At 34.6% G+C, this 23,429-nt stretch overlaps 1 protein-coding gene across 5 annotated transcripts in view; it reads right to left on the bottom strand.

Annotated features, from left to right (window-relative positions):
• The window catches only part of col14a1a (collagen, type XIV, alpha 1a), a 173,418-nt gene that overhangs the window by 49,270 nt on the left and 100,719 nt on the right, over nt 1-23,429 (bottom strand). For all 5 annotated transcript variants that reach the window (XR_010896578.1, XM_067402626.1, XM_067402607.1 and 2 more), the window contains 10 exons: nt 22,120-22,266; nt 21,582-21,656; nt 18,860-18,999; nt 13,447-13,570; nt 8,137-8,280; nt 7,785-7,949; nt 5,682-5,720; nt 4,865-5,003; nt 2,655-2,797; nt 1,920-2,029 (listed from right to left, as the gene is read on the bottom strand). Coding sequence is in view for 4 of the 5 variants with exons in the window: in XM_067402626.1 (XP_067258727.1) it covers nt 1,920-2,029; nt 2,655-2,797; nt 4,865-5,003; nt 5,682-5,720; nt 7,785-7,949; nt 8,137-8,280; nt 13,447-13,570; nt 18,860-18,999; nt 21,582-21,656; nt 22,120-22,266 (1,226 nt within the window). In the remaining variant the exon portion in view is untranslated. The remainder of the gene's footprint in view (nt 1-1,919; nt 2,030-2,654; nt 2,798-4,864; nt 5,004-5,681; nt 5,721-7,784; nt 7,950-8,136; nt 8,281-13,446; nt 13,571-18,859; nt 19,000-21,581; nt 21,657-22,119; nt 22,267-23,429) is intronic.

The following is a 23,429-nucleotide window of genomic DNA, read 5'->3' on the forward strand; positions in this document are numbered from 1 at the left end:
TTTTTTTTTTTTTTTCCAAAGGTGAGACACATGTAGACATCACATTTGGTGCTCTTCACACTTACAATACACTTACAGCCACTTGCACCTGCCTTTTTGAGACACAATGGTAGGACAGTGGTTGGTCTGGGCCAGTATACATGGCTGTGATGGCAGATCTCTGATGTTGATTTAATCCATAATACAAATGCCATGGCAGTCCTTAACATACGACTAATCAACATTATATCACTAGCATTAATGTTTTTATTGTTATAGCTTAACAGACTGCAGCTGATCTTTGCTAGCTATCTAACCTATTATAATAATGCCATTCCATTATTGCGCAGTGTTGCCATATGGCAACACAGACATTTTCTCAATTTACCAAAAACTAATTTCATAAAAACATTTTTGAGTGGTGAATATGTCATCATACTGAGATGATGTTAACATTTTTTTTGTGAATGTGACATGGGCAGGTCCTTGTTTGTTACTGACGTTTTAGTTTGCTTTCAGCAACTACCGACAAGAGATGGCAGTCTGTCAGATATCGCGTCACAGAAAAAAAATGCATGTCATGTGACTTAACCAAAGCACATCATTGGCTAAATTAAGGTCTTCTCTTACCAATAAAAAAAAACTAGAATGTTCTCTTAAAGAGACGGTGGCAAGGAAATGAACATAAAGAGTATGTTGCCATATGGCAACACTATGCGGTAGAGGGTTAAACATCCCAATCACTGGGTTAAAACATCCCAAACACTGGATTAAACATCCCAATCACTGGATTAAAACATCCCAATCACTGGGATAAAACATCCCAAACACTGGATTAAACATCCCAATCACTGGGTTAAAACATCTCAATCGCTGGGTTAAAACATCCCAAACACTGGATTAAACATCCCAATCGCTGGGTTAAAACATCCCAATCGCTGGATTAAAACATCCCATTCGCTGGATTAAAACATCCCAATCACTGGGTTAAAACATCCCAATCACTGGGTTAAAACATCTCAATCGCTGGATTAAAACATCCCAATCGCTGGATTAAAACATCCCAATCGCTGGGTTAAAACATCCCAATCGCTGGATTAAAACATCCCATTTGCTGGATTAAAACATCCCAATCACTGGGTTAAAACATCCCAATCACTGGGTTAAAACATCTCAATCGCTGGATTAAAACATCCCAATCGCTGGGTTAAAACATCCCAATCGCTGGATTAAAACATCCCATTTGCTGGATTAAAACATCCCAATCACTGGGTTAAAACATCTCAATCGCTGGATTAAAACATCCCAATCACTGGGTTAAAATACCCATTCACTCGATTTTTTTAGAGAGTGTGTGTGTGTGTGTGTGTGTGTGTGTGTGTGTGTGTGTGTGTGTGTGTGTATACATATATATATATGAGCAAAATGTATAGAATGTAATATGAAGAGATAAAATCTGAAGCTTACAGAGATCGCTTGTTACAGTGACTGACCAATTAGCTGTTTGAACATTGTGAATTCACTGTACATCAGATAAAATTCAATTTGGTATGAGAGGAAAAAAATTATAGCGTCCAAAACTGTACATAGTAGGTGAGAATGAGGCAAAGCAGACAGCTAAAATATACCTAAAAAAAATCAGCAATATTCGGTTGTGACAGTCAAGGCACAACTATAAAGAAAATGAGGTAACTTTATAAAGGGAAATTAGTGTATTCAGCTGTATTTGGTCATTTGGCGCACTGACTGGTTGTAGCATGAATTAACATTAAATTTGGATACTATAATTCAAACATTTCCAAAGTCCAGCATAAATCATGACTCTTCTGACAAGAAAAAGAAAACCTCAACCATGAGACTGAAACACAAATGACTGTACAGTACAGTTTCTTTAATCACAGTCATAGCTGGATCATGCATTAAATCTGAGAAAGACTGACCTTATGGAAACTGCCATAGAAAATCTTCTTAATTTCAGTTCCTTCGAAAGTCACTGTTTGAAATTCACCCTTGTAGTCGTAATTGAAAAAGGTTAATGTTTTCCCTCCGTCTGAAGACAGACAAAAAAAATTAGACTCAAGTGTCTTTTAAGTCAGCGGTTCTCAACTGGTTTTGTTCCAGGACTAAGATTTTACACATCAAGTGGCGACTCCACACAGTATCAAAATCATTTATTGTACAAAAATATTACAGTTCTTTCATGCTCTCAGCAGCGAATAATTTATGCACTGTGGTCAGCACAAACCATGTTTATTCTCATTTTAAACCAATATTAATGCAGTCTTGGTTGTATTTTCTTATACCTTGTGTAAATTTGTGCCAAAGGACCACAGAGTTTGATTAGACACACAGCCACTAACACCACCACCACCACCACCAACAACAAAGTGTTTTCTTCTCCTTTGTGAAAGTGGGCAAGCCCTTGTCTTTTGCCAGTGTAATTTTGCATAATTATATGGTTGGTTGCATATTATTATTTGCATTTAGCAGTGTCACTGTTTGAGACCCATTTTGGGTTACGACCCACCAGTTGAGAACCACTGTCTGAAATACATTTAATTGATAATAATAAAAAAACATTATGTTTTACATTATAGTAGAGAATATCTAAATTATTATTAAATCATTTTTAATATTTTATTTTATTTTTTACAAGATTTTATGTTGGGACTTACTGTCCAGGATAATGCCCACCAGTGGCTCATTGTTTTTGTCGAGGATTTCCCACAATGCAAAAGGTTCCTGAGGAGTTTCAGGCAGTATGCGAAAGAGCATAGATATAGTGTAGTCGGAGGGAAGGCCTTCGGGATGTAGATACCTGTAAACATAAATCACACATAAGTAGAGCTGTGCAATGGGCATCAATATGAACTCCTTCACATCATGTTTGAAACAATGAACTGAAACTGTCTGACACTTTTCAGGTTTTTTTTTTTTCTTTTTTTTTTTCTTTTAGATGTGCTAAAATAAACTGGGGGTGGGGAAACAAGGTATCATGGCCACAATAGTGCTGTCAAAAGTACTGACCGTGATACCAAGTTGGTACTGAAATTTTAAAAATGTGATGCTTTGAGCTCTGTTGAGCGGATTCGTAAACACCTCTGATTGGCCTTTGTGTTCACACACTCATTAGATATGTCTGTGATTGGCTTCAATGATCAACGCTTCAAAAGCATGTAAATACACATCAATGACGCTTTTCACCGAATGCTTACACAGATACACACGGTGACCGGTCCGCTGATAGGCACCTGCTTTCAAACACTTCCATGTGCTTTCAAATGCTCCTGTGCGTTGATCATTGTAGCCAATCACAGACATACCTGATGAGTGCATAAACACAATGGCCAATCAGAGGTGTTTACGAATATGCTCAACAGCACTCCAAGCGACACATTTTTAAAATTTCAGTTCCAACTTGGTATCGCGATCAGTACTTTGGACAACACTGGGCCACAAATTAAGAAACTGTTCCCTTGTTTTACATAGTGTAGCCATGTTATACTAATTCACTACCTCTTTTTAGTACAATGTGGCCACAATTCACTGGTTTCGAGTCCCATGGAAGAGCTCCGGAAGGATAAAAGAAGGAGTGACGACAGTGAAGGGCGAGAGAACACCAGGCCTGGACTTTATGTTTTTTTGTTTTATTTTATGCAGCAGTTGTCCGTAAGGGGCGTGTTGTTTATTTTTTTTTTGTGATTAAAGTTATGTTTACTGTTCACCGGTTAACGCCTCCTCCTTCTTTGAGGCTTTAACATTGTTACAAACTTACCCAAATGTGGACACAACTTAATAAGTCTATAACTATTCTTTCCCGCCAACCCAGTGATTGGCTCCGTGGCTCCGTACTGATCAATTCATACAAATTTTGGATTTGGCATCAGACTTGTGAATAGTTTTGGTACTAAAATTTTTTTGTAAAAGGCCATAAGACCTAAATTTGGCAAGTATCAGACTATATGAGAATTTTTTTATGAATTTGTTTCTTTAAAGTCTTGACATTCACAATGGATCACATAATTGTGTCTGTATTAAATATATTGTTGTTGGGTTTTTTTTTCCCTTCATTTTTATTTTTAGTGAGTTGACAAAAAGAGAGATATTCCACTCTTGTAATTTCTCAACAAGAACAAAAACCTTTTATTCTATAGGCTCAAGCCATTCCAATGCACTCACATGGCACAGATACTGTAGAACAGTCAAAACAAAATTATCAATATCAAATATAACACAACACAGCCACTGAAATTTAATCAAATAAAACACATAACTAAAATAAACATAGATGAACATTAAAAGTGAAAAAAGTAGTACTGAAATAGAAACTGCACAACCAGTAAAACAGATCCTCTACTTCATGAGCACCTTCCACTAAAGAACAAACGTGAACTGTATCCAGAGCGCTGCCATTACCCTGTGAGTCATTGGCCTTTCTCATAATCATCGATGAGATTATCATAATAACAGTGTTATAGTAATTCCCAGCTGCCTGAGTGCAAGTTATAGTGAGGCTGTGGTTTGCGAGATTTACAATAGAGGAGACCCTTGTGCTGAAACCCTCCACTTTAATAACAACATTCCCCCTGAGCGCAGGAAAGTGAACCTAATCTAAATATTATCACATTCTGGGAAGGAGAAGGAGGGTCAGTGCTCGGGGATCAGGCACAGAAGCCCGATCGCTCTTTATGCTGCATGTAAGAGAGGGGCTAATTTATTCCTGCTAACTTAAACAGCTTCATCTAGATTTGATTAAACTCAATCTATATTATGGCTTTGATTTGACAGGTGACATGTTACAGCTAACACACATTTTTCTCATTTCAGAGAGTTTTAGTTGAGCGTAATGATATGCTTTCTCACATATAGAAACACACACACATACCTGGTAGGCTGGGAGACGAGGGCGTCCTTGTGTAATCGGTAGCAGGGAAAGCTGTTGAAGGTCCCAGGCTCCATTGAGACACCTTGCACACTGCTGTAGTGCTTCTCAACCAAACCAAACATCTCCATCATACGGAAACCTGCAAAGGACAACAGAAAATTGTCAAGTATGCTGATCTAAAGAGCACAACCTTTCAAAAGTTTGTTTTTGAAAGAAGTCTCTTATGCTCACCAAGGCTGAATTTATTTGATTAAAACTAGTAAAAACAGTAATTTTGTGAAATTTTGTTATAACAATTTAAAATAACTGTTTTCTGTTTTAATATATTTTAAAATGTAATTTATTCCTGTGATGGCAAAGCTGAATTTTCAGCATCATTACTCCAGTCTTCAGTGTCACACGATCCTTCAGAAATCGTTCTAATATGCTGATTTGCTGCTCAAGAAAAATGTCCAATTATTATCAATATTGAAAACAGCTGGGCTGCTTATATATATATATATATATATATATATATATATATATATATATATATATATATATATATATATATATATATATATATATATATATATATAATTTTTTTCTTTTATATATATTAATTTTTTCTTTTTTCTTTCTTCAAAATCTAAACAATGGTGTGAGAATAAAATGACCCACTGGTCCTAATTAAGTAAAGGGCTTGTTAAATACTGACAGTAGATGAATAGATCTAATTCTTTAAATAAATCCAGAGATCCTATCCTCCCACCCAGCACAACAATGGTGTTTTTATGTAAAGGTTACTGTGAGCCCGAAGCATTTATTGTTGTCTTACCAGCTAAAGTGTTCCCACTCATTAACACCGAGGGGCAAGCTGTAAAAGAAAAACAGAACACAGAAGTGCAAAACCTATCAATTCCCCAAGAACAAAGTGATTTTTGAAAATTACATGTTACATAATGATGCATTCAAATATTTTCCTGTTCAGAGACCATTTTAACAGCAAAAGATTTTTAAACTTGTATTTTAGACTTGACGTAAACTCCAGTCACAGGGGATGATTTCAGAGAACAGAAAAAACTTAAAGTAATCCAAAAGCAATTACCCTGCAATATAAAAAGCCTTTAAACTGTAATGCCATTACTTGCCTAAGTTCTTCTGAGTCAGCTGAATAAAGTTAACCAGCAAATGTCAAACATGTAGGCATAATACCAAGGACACTGGCAAAATACATATAATTACAATAAATGTTCTGTCATGAAACTCTAGATGCCGCAGGCTAATAGGTCCTTAACTCAACCTGCTCGTAATCAGATTGTTATCTATCGGGCACAGCTGATTGGTTCTTGCTGTATCAGTAGCCAATTAGCTTACATGCTCAACCTTCAAAATACTTTGGTAGCATTGGCTTAGCAGTGCAGCATGCTTCAGAAACCCTCCACCTTCCCCAGCTCCACATGTATAGATCTGCTACAGGTAATTCATGTACGCTATATTCTACAGCAGTAGCATGTCTTACTTGTTACTGCCAATACATACACAACATGCTGCTGTGAGCAAGTCCTGTACTTGCTCTGCAGCAGCAGTGTAGCAGATCTATTCCGCCAAGATCAAATATATCAACATTGTCATACCCATTACCATGCCAAACACTCTGAGAGTTGTCATGACAGAATTATATTGTTTAGTGGACATTGTTAAAAAATGTTTTTTTTTTTTTTTTTTCTGTTATGTCAGAGATTCTCTCTATAGTAGAAGGATGTCACTTAAAGGAATAGTTCACCCAAAAATGAAAATTATCACATGATTAACTCACCCTCAAGCCATCCTAGTTGTGTATGTATCTTTTTTTCAGACGAACACAATCAGAGATATATTTAAAAATATCCTTAGTCCTCCAAGGTTTTTAATGGTTGTAAGGGGGTCGTGTTTTGAAGTAAAAAATAATGCACCCATCCATAAAACAATTAACCCATATGACTCCAGGGGCCAGCTGTTCAAAAGTAATCTGATTGGATTTCGGATATTTGATTGGACCAAATCTAGAAAATGGGTTGTTCAAAAGAAAAAAAAGGGATTTTGAAATCAGATTAGATCACAAAATTCAATCTTGGTTTTGATCAGGATAAAATCATCAGTTTGTTTTGCTCAAAACTTTTTAGTAAGATTGTGATACCTTTGATCCAAAATATCTGGATTATACTGCTCCCATCAGAAGGGTGGATTTCAGAAATAAAAATGTAATAAAACTTTAAAACTGGTCAGAAATACAAACATTTTTATCATGTAATATATACAAACATTTTTATATTTTGCTCTTGATTAGTTTAACTGTTAAAGTAATAAATTAGAAGTAAGCATTAGGCTACACCTTTAGCCTTTCGGTAACCTACTGTAAAGTAAAAAATAGATTTTGGTGCCATAAAATAATCCACAAACAGCTGTAAATATCAAACAAAAATATTAGATTTAATTCAAAGTGTTTTTGGCACAATCATAAGAGATGAACCAGTCAAAAGTTCTTTGCGAGCGAATGTAAATTTTCTCTGGTGAACGCAAAAGCATTGAAATGTTTTTTTTTCCCCTCATCTCATATTCTTTTTATCACCATTTCCCTTTAAGGGGTAGTAATCCAGATTTGGTAATCTGAAAAAGTGTGTATCTGGATCATGGTGATCCAATCCAATTTTGCTTTGAAAAACCAGCACAAAAGTAAGATGGATTGCCAAAAACAAATCGCTTCCCTTCAGAAGGCCTTTATTAACCCACTGGAGTCTTAAGGTTTTTTTTTTTTTTTTTATGGATGGATGCATTATTTTTTACTTCAAAACGTAGTATCAGCAGTATCTCTAAGATTATTGCTTAAAACTAGCAAGTTATACCACAAGTCACAGCGAACTGAAAGAGGAAGCTTCTGTGTATTCTCAAAGGGACGTACTGGCAGTTGCAGCCTCACAAACAAAAGTTATGAGCTGTTCTTCAATTTTCTTGAAGGCATCCAGATCGTCCACAAAGAACACATGTCTTTCGCTAGGCTTGCTGGCAATGTTCACTAGCTCCCCGTAGTCAGCATCAGCGAAGCCAATGGCAAAGATGATGTATCCTACAGTGAAACAAGTAAAGCATTACTTTAATTACAGCATTTAAAGTTCTATTTTTAACATGACAGAAACAACCAAACCACTAGACATTTGGTGTTTTTCAGATGTTGCTGTTTGTTATGCTCATTTTTAGATTCATACAACATGAAAATGAACTCAATATGTTGAAGGAATATTCAGATTACTCACCCTCCATCTGCATCTCCTTGGAGATCTTGTTGACATCATCCTGAGAGCGCCCGTCTGTGAGCACCACCAGCACCTTAGGAATGCCCCTGCGTACGCCCGCGTCCTCAGTAAAAATGGCCTCCTTCACATGCTTAATGGCTCGACCTGAATCAAGAGTCATAAACATTTTTATGTTTAAAGATGTTACTGTCTCGTGCCAAGAGCAGGATTTACACCACTTCACGGACTCTGGGACGCCAACAAGTGATGGATTTTACAGGAACTTGCATCCTGACAGCATGATTTGCATTTGCCAGAGAGACATATTTTGTTGAAACTTCACGCCAATACCTGCAGAGAGCTGGAATGATGATCAATGAGGTGAACGAACAAAACCTTTGACAATAAATATTGAAAACGTCTGATTCTGAAAAAAAAAATCTTAAAATGTTGTTAAAATGATGCTGTTGTGATAAATGGTTTCTGATACTTTTCCTTCTGTGAGTGTTTTTCAAAATGTCTTTGTCTTTTTAAAGCATAAAAATGATGAATAACAGAAAATGTCATGACTGTTTGCATAATCCTTACATGGTTGATAAAGTTATCTGACTCTTTGGCTTTGAGGTACGTCTCCTCAGGAAAAGTGTTTTGTTATGATTAGGGGAGAGGGGTTGGTTGGCTAGAAGAGTTGGCGGACAAAGTGTTCATTTCTGGTACATATCTGTATTTTGAGAAAAAAAAAAAAAAACATCTGAATGTTTTCCCTCTTAAGCCACACTTATTGGCCACACTTGCCCTATCAAGCAAGATTTAAAAGAGCTGATTTCAAGGTAACTTTACAAGGTTTCTGTCAAAACTAATATTTATAAAACAAATAAAAATAGAAAATACAGTTATAAAAAATATTGATAATATAATTAAAAAATACTATATTTTAATAGAGATGGGAACCAGTTGTAAGTTTTATTAAGTTAGGGGGTGTGTGTATATATATATATATATAATATAATATAATATAATATATATATATAATATATATATTATATTATATTATATTATATATATATAATATAATATATATATAATATAATATATAATATATATATAATATAATATATAATATATATATTATATAATATAATATATATATATTATATAATATAATATATATATATATTATATAATATAATATATATATATATTATATAATATAATATATATATATTATATAATATAATATATATATATATTATATATATATATATATATATATATATATATATATATATATATATATATATATATTACATTTACCTCAGGCAAGTCATTTAGTGTCCACAGCATGTTGGTTCACTAGAGAAATGAACTCTAGAGGGGCGCATTTCACTAAATATATGCACTGTATTAGCTTATATATTCATTATATATTTTTTTTTATTTAATAAACTGAATTTATTAATCAACCCACTTTATTTATCAACCCACTTTGGCAGGTTGAATATTATATATGTAATATATACATTTTTCAATTGTAAGTCTTAATAGTCAGGTCTTAAAGTGACAGCATCCTAATATAACTGCTACCAAATTATGATATAATATTAAAAATATTAAAAATATCTATATTTTCCCCCAATTTTTCTCATGGTATCAATGTCAAAATTGTGGCCAGTGAAAATTCTGAGTAGAAACCACTAGCCAAAGTGACTGGTGAGCAAAAAAGTTAATGTTAAGCCCTGTATTAATTATTAAAAATATTTAAATTAAAAACAAATGTGTGGTAAGTGATAAGTGATTATTTAAAAAAAAAAAAAAGTGCATCTTTCTTAAAATTAAACTAATTTAAACTATTGTGTCTGACAAGGGCTTTGTGTGTGTGTGTGTGTGTGTGTGTGTGTGTGTGTGTGTGTGTGTGTGTGTGTGTGTGTGTGTGTGTGTGTGTGTGTGTGTGTGTGTGTGTGTGTGTGTGTGTGTGTGTGTGTGTGTGTGTGTGTGTGTATGTTTTACAGAAGAATATTAGCTTTCATTTGCACCTAGTTGATTAACTTTTGTTCCACTGGGGATATTAATAAAGAACAAAAACTGTGCGAGACAACCCCGGTCTCACCTACTATTTTTAAGCTCACAAAGTGACAAGTATTTAGCACAGAGCAAAACAAAGTCAGACCCCTGATTTAAAGAATCTTTAAGACGCATTTTCCATGACACCCTAGCCGTCACTCCCAGCAGACCTGAACTGTGGGATCTAACAAGCTGCACTGCCCCCATTTCAGTATTTTACCATTATCACCAACTTGGCACTGCAGGTGCAAGACACCAGCCAGGCTTCTCATTTCTAATTTGCATCTCTAATCATTCTGAAACGTCTCAGCTTCTCCAGGATCAGCGAGTATTAGACAAAATCCCCTCACAAAAGCTGCACTCTGAATAAAATACGGACGGGTGTCTGAGATGCTGCACTTTGACGATATATTGCGACGAATTGAACAAGGGGACCCTGTGGCTATGCCTGACTGACTTCTGAGGCCGCCTCTTTCTCTTTCTGGCTTTTCTTCAGCTCCTGTCAGAGGGAGACAAATGACGGACTAAGGTAGCAGACGGCAGCACTGTGTGAAGTGTGAATTATTTTGTTTAAAAAAAAAAAAAAAAAACAGGTGAGCACAAAAGAATTTAGACTGCAGATTGGAGTTGTGGCCAACTGTGGCCTTGAGTTGACGGGGGCAACGGCACTGCTGTTTGACTGACAGGTAAGCAAGACATCATGACTGCATCATCAGTCAAAAGTGTGTTTGGACTTTATCTGTTCATTTGTGTTTGTGAGCTTTGGCTAATATCTTTCATTCTTACTTGTTTGAGAGCAGAATAGTGAGAATAAATCAACCCTCACAGCAAACCCACTTACTCACACAGGTGCTGTTCCAAACACACATGACTTTCTTTATTCTGAAGAACAAGAATGAATCAAATCTGGCAAAAACATTCAAATAAAATAAATAAATAAATAAATAAATAAACTTGAATAGAATATGAATGGCAAAAATATAACTTTAAAATGACAAAAACTATAGTCATATAGATCAAGTTCATGGAATATATATATATATATATATATATATATATATATATATATATATATATATATATATATATATATATATATATATATATATATATATATATTCCATGAACGTGATCTATATGATTATAGTCTATGACTTTCAGTATATTCCTCATATTGTTTGACTTCCGAACACTAATAAAAAATAAAAATACACATACATTTAAATAATATTAAATGTTCATATCAAATTATATATATATTAATAATATATATGAATAATAATAAGTATAAATAATTATAATATGATTATCAATTATACTGTTTTAATATTTTAATATTAATACTAATATTATACATATTAAATATATAAAATATTATACATTAAATATGTATAATATTTTAATATTAATAATATTGTTGCACATTATATATATATATATATATATATATATATATATATATATATATATATATATATATATATATATATATATATATATATAATGTATAATAATATTATTAATATTAAAATATTATAATTGATAATCATATTGTGATAAAAAATGAATATTTTTTAAATAAAAGTGAAAAAAATATATTCAAAAGTAAATGTATAATATTATTAATATTAAAATATTATAATTGATAATCATATTATGATAAAAATGAATATTTTTTTAAATAAATTTGAAAAAAATATATTCAAAAGTAAATGTATAATATTATTAATATTAAAATATTATAATTGATAATCATATTATAATATAACAAATTGGAATACACAAAAATTATATATATATATATATATATATATATATATATATATATATATATATATATATATATATATATATATAGACACACATTAATAATATATATGAATAATAATAAGTATGTTTTATTATTTTAATATTATACATTAAATATATGTAATATTTTAATATTAATAATATTGTTATAAATTATAAATATACATATATAATGTATAACAATATTATTAATATTAAAATATTATAATTGATAATCATATTATAATACAAAAATAATATTTTTTTAATAACTTTGGAAAAATATATTCAAAAGTAAATGTAATATTATTAATATTAAAATATCATAATTGATAATCATATTATAACAAATTTGAATACACAAAAATAAGTAATATCATAAATAACATAAAATATATTGTATCATAAAAAATTATCATAAAAAAACTTTTTCTGAACATCAAAACATCATCATCACATTTAAATATTTTTCAAAGTCATTTTACAGAAACATACAGACCTTATTACTCAAAATTGACTTCTTGAATTTGAGTTTAAACGCATTGAATGAGGCCAATCACTTTGATCCTCACCTCATCCCCTGCATATGAATGTATGAAAATGCAGGCGAGGGATTAGCCCTAATACCCTCAGAAAATAAGTCATGCTCATGTTTCAAATGAGCAGCCCGCTAAAGCTGGGATGGATAAATGCACCAGGCTCATAATGCCTGGATCACACATGTCCACATGTATCTGCTCTCACCAATGAGGCACAGCAACTGCTGCCCACCCACTGACTGGGGGCTCATCGCCATGGAGAATATGCCTTATACGGGGACGTTTTGTATGAGGACACAGCAAGGGAGGGGCTGATGTTCCTTCACCGTGTGGAATAAGAGGTGTTTCATTTTAGAACAAAGACTGACAGCATGAACACAAGGGCATGGACACACCATTCTGCTCTGCTGCTCACCGAGCTGGAGCCGTGCATTTGATCAAACTCGTACTCTGAAGCTCTTGGTCTAGAGCTTCTAAAACAGGACATTGCTAAAGCATGTCTGTCAAAAGTACAATCTGCTTAAAGACCAGCATGATTTGCAATACTGGTACAGTGGAAGTCAGTTTATGCTGGTTAGTGATTAATGTGGCACAGATCTACCTTGCTTTTTACCAGAAAAACCATTATGGCTATTATGAAGAGAAATTTAAAAGCCATGCCTTTGTTTGTTTAAAGGCTAATTTACCCTCAGACCCAAACATCCTTTAAAAGTGTTTGTCTTGTTTTCCAGTATGAATATCTAAACACAAAATGAGATTTACTCATTTACTTGATAAGAAAACTTGATAATCAAAACTTGTTTTTAGAGAATATATCTTGAACAGAATGTTTGGCCAGAATTTTAAAGTAGTTTTAAAATATTGAGACAGACAGAAAGACATTGCGACCAAACCTCAGTTTGTCCATCAAAAGTTAATCCACTCTGAGGACAGAAATACTTGCCTGTCTTGGTGTTTCCTCCCTTGTATGTGATGCGCTGTACGGCATCCAGCAGAGCTTCCTTATCGCTATAGGAGTTGAGCTTGAACTCAGTTCTGGCATCATCACTGAACTGAGCAATGGCCACCTGTCAGATATATAGAAAGTAGGTTAGTAGCCATTTATCACATGTTTAAAAGTGACAGTAAATATCAGGAAGTACTTCCCAACGGAATTGATTTTAAAGGGCATTTTTGTACTTTTACAAGGGAATACTGTATGTTTTCTTTTGTGTTTACTGTATAACACACATCATGTTATGCATTTATGATTAATACTTCAAATCAATTCCTTAAAAAGATCAATGCAGTGTATAAAACCATAAAGGTAGTATTACCAGAAAGGTATTATTAGGTATATAATACCAGAAAGGTATTATTACAATTTAAAATAACTTTTCTATTATTGTTATATACCTGTGATGGCAGAGCTGAATTTTCAGCAATCAATTCCAAAGTGTTCAGTGTCACATTGTCCTTCAGAAATCATTATAATATGCTGATTTGGTGCTCAAGAAACATTTCTTATTATTAGTGAAAGTGACATGTGAAGGCCAAGTATGGTAACCTATACTTGGAATTGGCCTCTGCATTTAACCCATCCAAGTTAGTGCACAAACATAAGGAGTAGCGAGTAGTGAACAAACTACCACACTGCAAACCGTGGACACACACACCAGGAGCAGTGGGCAACCATTTTGCTGTGGTGCTCGGGGAGTGATTGGGGGTTAGGTGCCTTGCTCAAGGGTGCCTCAGTCACACTCAAAAAAATGATTCTAGCTGCTTGCTCAGTTTATTTAAATAAAATAAGCTGAACCAACACAAATCTTTAGTTTTTTACTTAATTGACATTTGCACTCAATTGTATTATGTTAAATGAAATTAAATTTGCAAAATGTTAGGTTAACCTAAATCATTTGTGTTGGGACTACACAAATCATTTATGTTGCATTGATTGAAACTGGGCAGTGGATTTCTAGTTCCCAGCATGCTTTGCGTACGGATAGATCGGGACAGTAAATGTTGAAATTAAGTGCTGTTTAATGTGTTTTTTAGGAAAGGGAAATACCTTTTATGATGTTCAGTTATATTTGACATTTAAAAGAGTTTATGTTATGTTGATTTTTATGAGGTTACCATTTTGCTGAAGTGTAGACCTTGTGGTTAGGCTATGGGTGGCTACATGAAATAAATCTATGTTGTTCTCAACAAGCTTTAACTGTGCTAAAGCCAGTGGTGAGAAGTTCTTTATCTGATCATTACTTGCATGCTATAAATGTTTCGCAGAAAACTTGAGCAACTCTGCACAATGGCACCAGTCTGAATTGCAATAGCACTGGTTGGATCAACAAGAGTGAATTATGTTCAGGAAACATTCACAGAATACATCAAATGAAACTGGTGTGATCTCATTCAATTAGGATGAATTTTACTCATCAGTACAATTAACCAAGTTTAAGTTCAAATAAATCAGTTCAACTGTGTGGAAATAGGTGTCATAATTGAATTAAGTTAGACCAACAAGTTATTTTTTTTGAGTGCATTTTCCTGCTGGTATTGAGAATTGAACCCACAACCCTCAGGTTATACCAGTCTGAATTTCTAATTAATAGACCACGACTGCCCAAAATCAATGTTGAAAACAGTTGGGCTGCTTTGAAATAGAAATCTTTTGAAACAATGTCTTTACTGTCACTTTTGATCAATTTAAAGGGGACCTATAATGCCCCTTTTACAAGATGTAATATAAGTCTCTGGTGTCCCCAGAATGTGTCTGTGAAGTTTCAGCTCAAAATACCCCACAGGTCATTTATTATAGCTTGTCAAATTTGCCCCTATTTGGGTGTGAGCAACACACATAGTTTTTGTGTGTGGCCCTTTAACTGCAAATGAGCTGCTGATCCCGGCCCCTTTCCAGAAGCTTTAACAGCTTGCACTTCGGTTGCTCAACAACAACAAAGCTGGATAATCTCACGCAGCCAAAATGATGATTGTCAGTAACGGTGTTCAGCCTTACTTTGTTCAAACCGGAGTCGGACACTGATGGAGAGACTCAGGAAGAAGTTACAACTTTTAGAATGCATGATTCAGCTAATCAACTAGCATGTGCCATCATGTTAATCTTTTGTGCAAATCCAGCATTGAATTGACCCTTGTTTGTGAAGCAGTCCAGCATAAAATGATGTCATGGTAACAACACTCTACTACAACAACTCTAAAGCAGCCCAACATGGCCTCACCCCCATTGTTGTGTGTTCTCGGGAACAGGGTTTATGTAAATTTTAGAATTTGTGATGTCACCAACCCAGGAAGAAGTTCATTGTAGTCCCTACCAGCCATTTGTTGTAGTCCTTAAAAAGCGATTTCTGTAAAAGAAAATATCTCCCTTTGCATTGAACTTTGAGTGTCTTAACTTTGCAGATGTAGTTTATGCTCAAACAGCAACATTACACACTAACTAAAGTTAAAAAAAAAAGTGAAATCATGATCAAGGACCCTTTTAACCCCTTTAATCATGATCATGTTCAAACCTAAAACCTTGTGATTACAAGCTAAGAACCTTATAGCTTACTGATGTTGAACTGGTTTGAGCCAAGTCAAACATGTCTACTTGGCCTACAGCAGATGACAGAAGGCAAACATCTATGTGTAAAAGGAGACATTTGTCTGTGCCGTGTTTCTCTGTTTACTTTAGCTCCTGCCCTTCAGATGTGCTTGTTCTCCTGTTTTCACATCCCTTGAAGTAGATCCACTGCAGTGATCCCTAAAGCTGCTGATGGGTTGTGATGAAGATCTTCTGAATCCTGGACTGACATGTCTAGACAAAGGCTATTTTTATCTAATGTTCTCTCAGGCTACTGGGTTAAATGCTTGGTAGTGTGGTCTTCAGCTTGGAATAGCTATTCCCATGATGCCTCAGTCCAAAAAAACAATCTCTGAGAGAAGCAAAAAAACCTTGCTGAAGCAAAATGGACATTAGAAGATCTAAAGCAGAGCTTCTCAAAATATAGAGCCCATGTGGTACATGACAGGACATATATATACAATTTGTATACAGTTTTATTACCGATCTGTACCTTGTGAAAAAGAAGAAATTGAGCATTAAATGTATTGAATGTGCACTTGAAGTATACTTAAAATCTTAAAAGTATATTTTTAAAAAATTAAAAAATTTAAAAAATACTTGCTGATAATTTAATATTATTGAAATTAAAGGGTACTTAAGTGTACTTAAAGAAAGTACACTTACATGACTGTTTCTTAACACACTAGTGTTTTAAAAAGTGCACATTGTAATGTCAAATTGAAAGTTTTATTTTACATAGTGCTTTATGAAGTACACTTATTTTGATGTTTTGACTAACATACTAAAGCACGTGTAAAGTACTTTATAATTTTAACTCTAGTGTGTTATTTGAAATTACATTTAAAGTTATTATGTTTTAAATGTAAACTGTAACCTCATGCTAGAACAAAAATGTTTACCATATGCAAATGTATGTGTCAAATAATGTTTAGATGTAAATAAAAGTTAAAATATTTAATTTAACCTTTTTAAATCTTTTAAGTTTTGGTTACTAAGACTTTCAATGGGGGGGGGGGGACAGAAACCACTCAGGTTTTATTAAAAAATATCTTAATTTTAGTGGTTAAACGGATCGTTGTTGATACGTGATCCGTTCGGATCAAGCCCCACAGTTCGGGATGCATGTGATTCACGGATCATTTGCAAGTTTCACCACAATAGAGTGAACAGTTTATAATTTGAACGTGTTTTGTCTTGCTATTTCACACATTAAATAGATATAAAACCATTCCAGCGCTAGAAAAGGCAAAAGAGGATTTAATGGTACGCACAGAAACTCATACAAGGCTCACGCGCACAAAGAGCGAGAGAGAGGCGCGTTCCAGATAGCTCTTAAACTCTAAATTAATTGCTCTTTTGCATCCTCAATGCACTTGGATGGTCACATACATGCATTATTTCAGTCAAAATGCCCCTCTCGGCAAGTATTCTCGAAAACACATTCGGTTATGTCTTAACTGAACGAGGTGAGAAAGAATTCGGAATCGGATGTGTATCTATCGGATGTGCGCGTGCATGAGGTCTTACTCTTAAAGTGACAGCAACGTATAAAAACCTGCTGTTGTCTATAATGTAAATCAAACAACAAAACACAGCTTTAACAAAGATTACCCTATATTAAATTTACACAGTGAACAGTTTCATTTTATATTTAATTATTACATTTCTGTACACGAAAATTAATACTACAGTTAGAAGTCATATTTTATTTGTAACTTTATGTTGTATTTATCTATGCTTGTAATTGGTGTACAGTATTTTTTTTTTTTCTTTTTACAGTCTGTTCATTTGCCTGTGGTATCAGATTAGTTAAAGTGGGCTAGGTAATAAATGCAAAGTTAAGTTACCACCAACCCCTAATTAATATTATTATTATATTTTTTTTGCTGATCCGAAAAATGATCCGATCCGTGACTTCATAACCGTGATGTGATCTGAACCGTGAGTTTTGTGATCCGTTGAACCACTGCTTAATTTGTGTTTTAAAGATTAACCAAAGACTTCTGGGTTTGGAAAGACATGATGGTAAGGAAATTATGACAGAATTTTCATAGATTTTTGGAAAAGCATTACATTCAGTCCATAGTATATTCATTAAAGGGGTGGTTGATTAGGATTTCACTTTTTTTTAAATTTTAGTTAGTGTGTAATGCATGTTAGAGCATAACAATGCAAGTCTGAACACCATTACTGGCAGTCGTCATTTTGGCTGCGTGAGATTCTCCAGCTTTGTTGTTTTTGAGCAACTATAGCGCAAGCTGTTAAAGCTCCGCCTTCTTCTGGAAAGCGGCCAGGAGCAGCAGCTCATTTGCATTTGAAGGAACACACACACAAAAAAATGTGTTTTTGCTCACACCCAAATATGGGCAAAATTGACAAGCTATAATAAATGATCTGTCGGATATTTTCAGCTGAAACTTCACAGATTCATTCTGGGGACACCAGAGACTTATATTACATATTGTAAAAGGAGCATTATAGGTCCCCTTTAAAGTATATTATTTCCTATAGTAAGTGCTCTTTTTAAAATATGCCAAAGTGTACTTTTTCAAAAAGGGAGTGATTTGTGAAAGAAAAAAAAAGAAAAAAGAAAAAAAACAGCACAGTGCTGACAAAATGACATGCTTTCACTTTTGCTTTTATCTTCAAGGACATGCATTTGGAAGCTCAGGATGGTGGTTTTTTTTTTTTTTTTTTTTTTTTTTTTAATGTTAGAAATGTGATACAATACGAACAGATAAAAACAGTATGAAGTAGACTGATTTTGGCAGATATTTCACGTGCAGCATACCTGTGTTCCCTCGGGGCCAATCACATCAAGTGCACCAGTTGTGCTGTATAGGAAACGAATAATCTTCTGAAAGTTGTCATCTCCTATACTCCAAGAGCCATCTACAAGGAAGGCCAGGTCTGCCTTGGCTGCTTTGCAAACTGAGAGAGAGAGAGAGAGAGAGGAAAGAGACAGCAAGAGAGGGGGAGAGAGGAAGCAGGTGAAAAATCACTAGCTAAAATAAGAAATTCTCATTACCGTGTAAGCGCTGCAGTACAACAGATGTCAAATGATTCTAAACACTTCCCCTTCTCACTGACAGGATCTCCATCACAGCTAGCTGGATAAAACAAGGAGGCTTAATTAATTCCAAGCTACCTCTGTTGTTCTGCTCTGCCATACTGTTGCTTTGCAGGATTTAGGGCTAAACACATAAACTGTCAGTCACCTAAAAATGTGCTTCATGTGGTAAAATCTAAAAAATAAAATAAAATTTTATTTAATGACTGAATCCAACTGAATTCATTAGGTTGTATTGATTAAATTAATGTTTAAGGGTCAAATTTGGTTGAAAATTCACCCTAGCTATTTTCTAAATGCATTTTATTGATCTTGATGTGAACAATTTAGTCGCAGGTTTTACTTTTTTTTTTTTTTTTTTTTCCTCAGACTTCACCTTTATTACAATTGACTGCAAGCTCACATTCAGATCTGCCTTCATTCAATCAACAACCAATAGCACTATTTTTTTTTTTTCTTTTTCAATAATCCGTTTCACTCGGTTGTAGGTCACAATATGGAAAAAGAAGATTTTTTTCTACTTCTGTTTCATCGCGACTTTCAAGATCCTGTTTACAAAGTTTTTTTGTACTATCGCACAAATCACAAGTGTTTGAGTGTGCGCTGGGATGAAGCATTTCACCGGTTGGACCTACTGAACAAACAAGCCCCTTTCACTGAACAAGTTGCTATTTTGAGTCTGAACAAGAGTGGGACTGATCAAGACACCTTGTTTGTGAACTAACTAAATGAATGAGGCATTGTGGTCGTAAACAATTTGAATGAACTGGCAAATCTCATTAGGCCCAATTTGTTCACATCTTGTTCAGTTTGTCAATCTCGTCCACAACAAGGAGACAAATGTGCTGTTTTGGTCATTAACAATTTTGTTTGAAGGGTTGAGCGATTCAATGGCTTACTCATAATAAACAAAAAGCTCTCAGAAATCTATTTAACTTTCTATTAATCAAAGAATCCTGTTTCCAAAAAATATTAAGAAGCAGAACTGTCAACCATTGATCAAATCAGTATATTAGAATGATTTCTGAAGGATCATGTGACACTGAAGACTGGAGTAATGATGTTGAAAATTCAGCTTTACCAGAACAGGAAAACACAGGCTCATTGAAAAAACGTACCTGTGGCAACATTTCAGCAAAACGCGAAATACGTACCAATACATAAAATATCACCGCAAATATTTTCCAACAGAAATGAACACAATAGTGGCAGTAAAACAGCAAGCATTTTTAATCCTTTTCATACAAACTTATGATTAGTGGGCAGATTATGGGTTAATAGAGACATATTTTCACATGGCTCCTTGCTAAATATTATATTATGACCTCAAAACTCTTCTTACCATAGTCCATGATTTGTCATTGAATATATTTTGAAATTTCCATCACATAACCAGCTCAATATGTTTGGCTTTTCTGACATACTCAGCTGAATTGTACCTTTTAGCGCCACTAACCCAACACTTCAATTCATAACTGCGGTGATGCGTACAAAAAAAAAAAAAAAAAATCGCAATAAAATGTTGCCAGATTCACGTTAATCTGTTTTAGATAAAACTGAACACAATTTTATAGACACTCACTGAACATTTCACATGAAACTGTTGTGAAACTTGCATGACGCAATGTAATATTTTGCAGAAACGTTGCCACAGGTTTTTCCAATGAGCCTGGGAAGAGTAAATTATAAAATATATTAAAATAGAAAACAGTTGTTTAAATTGTAAAGATATTTCACAATATTTCTGTTTTTACTATATTTTTGATCAAGCATAAACTGCAGAAAGGGTCACTGAATCAATCAGTGAACGAATCTGAACAAATCTTTTAAGTAAACTGACTCATTAGGCTCACTGGGAATAATCAAAATCCTGACTATTTCTTTTACGTATTTGCTTATTAAAACAGCAAGTTTGTGAGACATATCACATTTTCATCAAGGAGCTAACACACGTAAACTAAAAGCCACAAAACTCTCATTTTGATTTCATCAGGTCTTTAAGATAAGAAATGTTTCACTTTTTACAATGTGACCTGTCCTCAAGAGTAATGTGCAACCATTCAGGTTAACTACTCAGACTCCCAGAAATCCATATAAAAGCAACAAATAAATCTAAAGAAGCATTTAGTTTCAGTCTAAGAAAGTATTCAGGTGTTACTTTATGATGCATTAAACATCATTCTGTCAGACAACGAAACAAATCTATTCGCTATAAAGTAGGAGCAGAGGGATCTAAAAAGATCTATATAAGAGGGTAAAATCAGGTGTGTTGGGAAGTCTCAGGCATATTTATTGAGAGCGGAGTGGCTCAGAGAATAAGAAAAGGTTAGCTGTCAGCAGAGATGTACTTTAGTGAAAGGTCACATAACACATAGGGACATGGCCAACAAATAGGGGAAAAACAATGGCAGAAAAGCCAGTTCTTCCCACACTGGTGTCCTACCTTCTTTGGCTGGGGGGATGGTAGGAGGAGGGATCGTGGTGGGTGGTGCGGTTGGTGGCTGGGTGGGTGCTGGAGCTACAGAAACAACAAAACAATACATAAACCAGAGCAGGACCTTGCCTTCACTTTATTACACACACAATAAGATTTGTGATCTCAACAGAAACCTAATTGTAAAAGAAAAAGGACACGCTGGTCTACTGACTGTGGTTCAATTTGTTTCTCAGGCAAAGACTGAGTGTACTGTATGTTGTCAGGAGGGATGTTGTCTTCAAATCATTGGCTGAAAATGTTACCGCCTAATTGACACTCAAAACTTGGGACCCACTTTCCTGCAGAGTTTAGCTTCAACCTTGATCAAACTCTACTGCCTATAACTTTCTAGTAATCGTGAAGACTGATTAGCTTGTACAGGTGTGTTTGATTAGGTTTGGAGCTAAACTCTGCAGGAAAGTGGACTTCGGGGGCCAGAGTTGAGAACCCCCTGGTCTATAGTTACATAATGTCATGCAAAACATATAGTTATCAGTATATTTACCTGTGGTTGCCATGGTGGTGACAGCAGGGCCCTCTGTATCCTGTGAAAGGGTGTAGACGCTGATCTTGTACTGGGTGTTTGGGGAAAGGTTAAAGAAGCACTCTCTGGATGCACCACCACCGACCCTACTTTCCTGTTTCTGACCATCTACGATATAAAGAAGCAGAGTTGAGTAAAAATGGCAGAAACGGTGTTCAGACAACCACTAAAGTAAAGCAAAATACAATTAAAACGGCTTTCTCAAGTAAACAATTGTGCTAATTAATGAGAAAGAATCATTAGAGTCCTCAGGCTATAAACAAAGCCTGAAATTGGAGATGACAGAATCGACACCACAGCAACATGCTGAAGTGTTGTTATTTTTAACAGGTATGTGTTGTTGCTCACAAATTGGTCGTTTAAATGAAATGAACGATGAGTAAATCATGCTTTAGGAAATCTGATACTCAGATCCCAGGGTGCAAGGTAGCAGAACTGCTATTTGTCACCTTCATAGCGGTAATTATTTTCCAAAGCTGAGAAAATGGCCAGTGCTGCTTGGGATCAGGAAGGGTAACCTTGTATTCAGCCCATGGAGTTCAACAGAGAGGTCTTTAATCGCTTTAATCAGAGGCCGAAGACTGCAGGGAAATGGGTGCGCCGTGATAAGCAACTCAAACTTGAGTGCCCAATATTTCCATTCTTTTCACCTTCTTTTCTTTCCAAACGTGAAGGTGTTCTCGCTGATGCTGACTCTTTTTCGTTCTGGTTTTCTCTTTTTCTACATCTCTTTCCATCGATCTCTTTGTTTTGTTTCTGATGGCAGACATTAATATCCAGCAGCTTGACTTGGTTCATACATCTTAATTTGTCTGCCATTAAACAGCTGCGTCCATGGGGAATATAAATAGCTGGGCTTTTCAGAAGCAGTATTATACCACTATTAAATGAGAAAATAACAGCAAAAAGGTTTTCTTTAATAAGATATTTCCCAAAGCACCCTCTTTTAAACCATGATCTTGACAAAAAAGTCTCTGGAGTGCATTATACAAAAAAAAAAGAGATTTATTAAAGTATTTTCTTTGCATTTTCCAATGATAATATGGACTGCAAAACTTGGAATGTGATAATAACATCAACAATATTCCCTTGCTCCGACATGCTTTGAGTTGATCAAACAATGGGATGTGACATCTGCCTATTACATTCCTGGCTCTATGGAAAAGTAGCTGGCAAGCGCTGTGGCTCAGCTTAGTAAACAGCTATCCTCCTTTAAGCGTTTGTTTCAACAGACTGCACTTCTCAGTCCAGTCACATCTCTGGCACAAGCA

The sequence above is a fragment of the Chanodichthys erythropterus genome, chromosome 2, assembly GCF_024489055.1.
Source record: "Chanodichthys erythropterus isolate Z2021 chromosome 2, ASM2448905v1, whole genome shotgun sequence".
NCBI lineage: Eukaryota > Metazoa > Chordata > Actinopteri > Cypriniformes > Xenocyprididae > Chanodichthys > Chanodichthys erythropterus.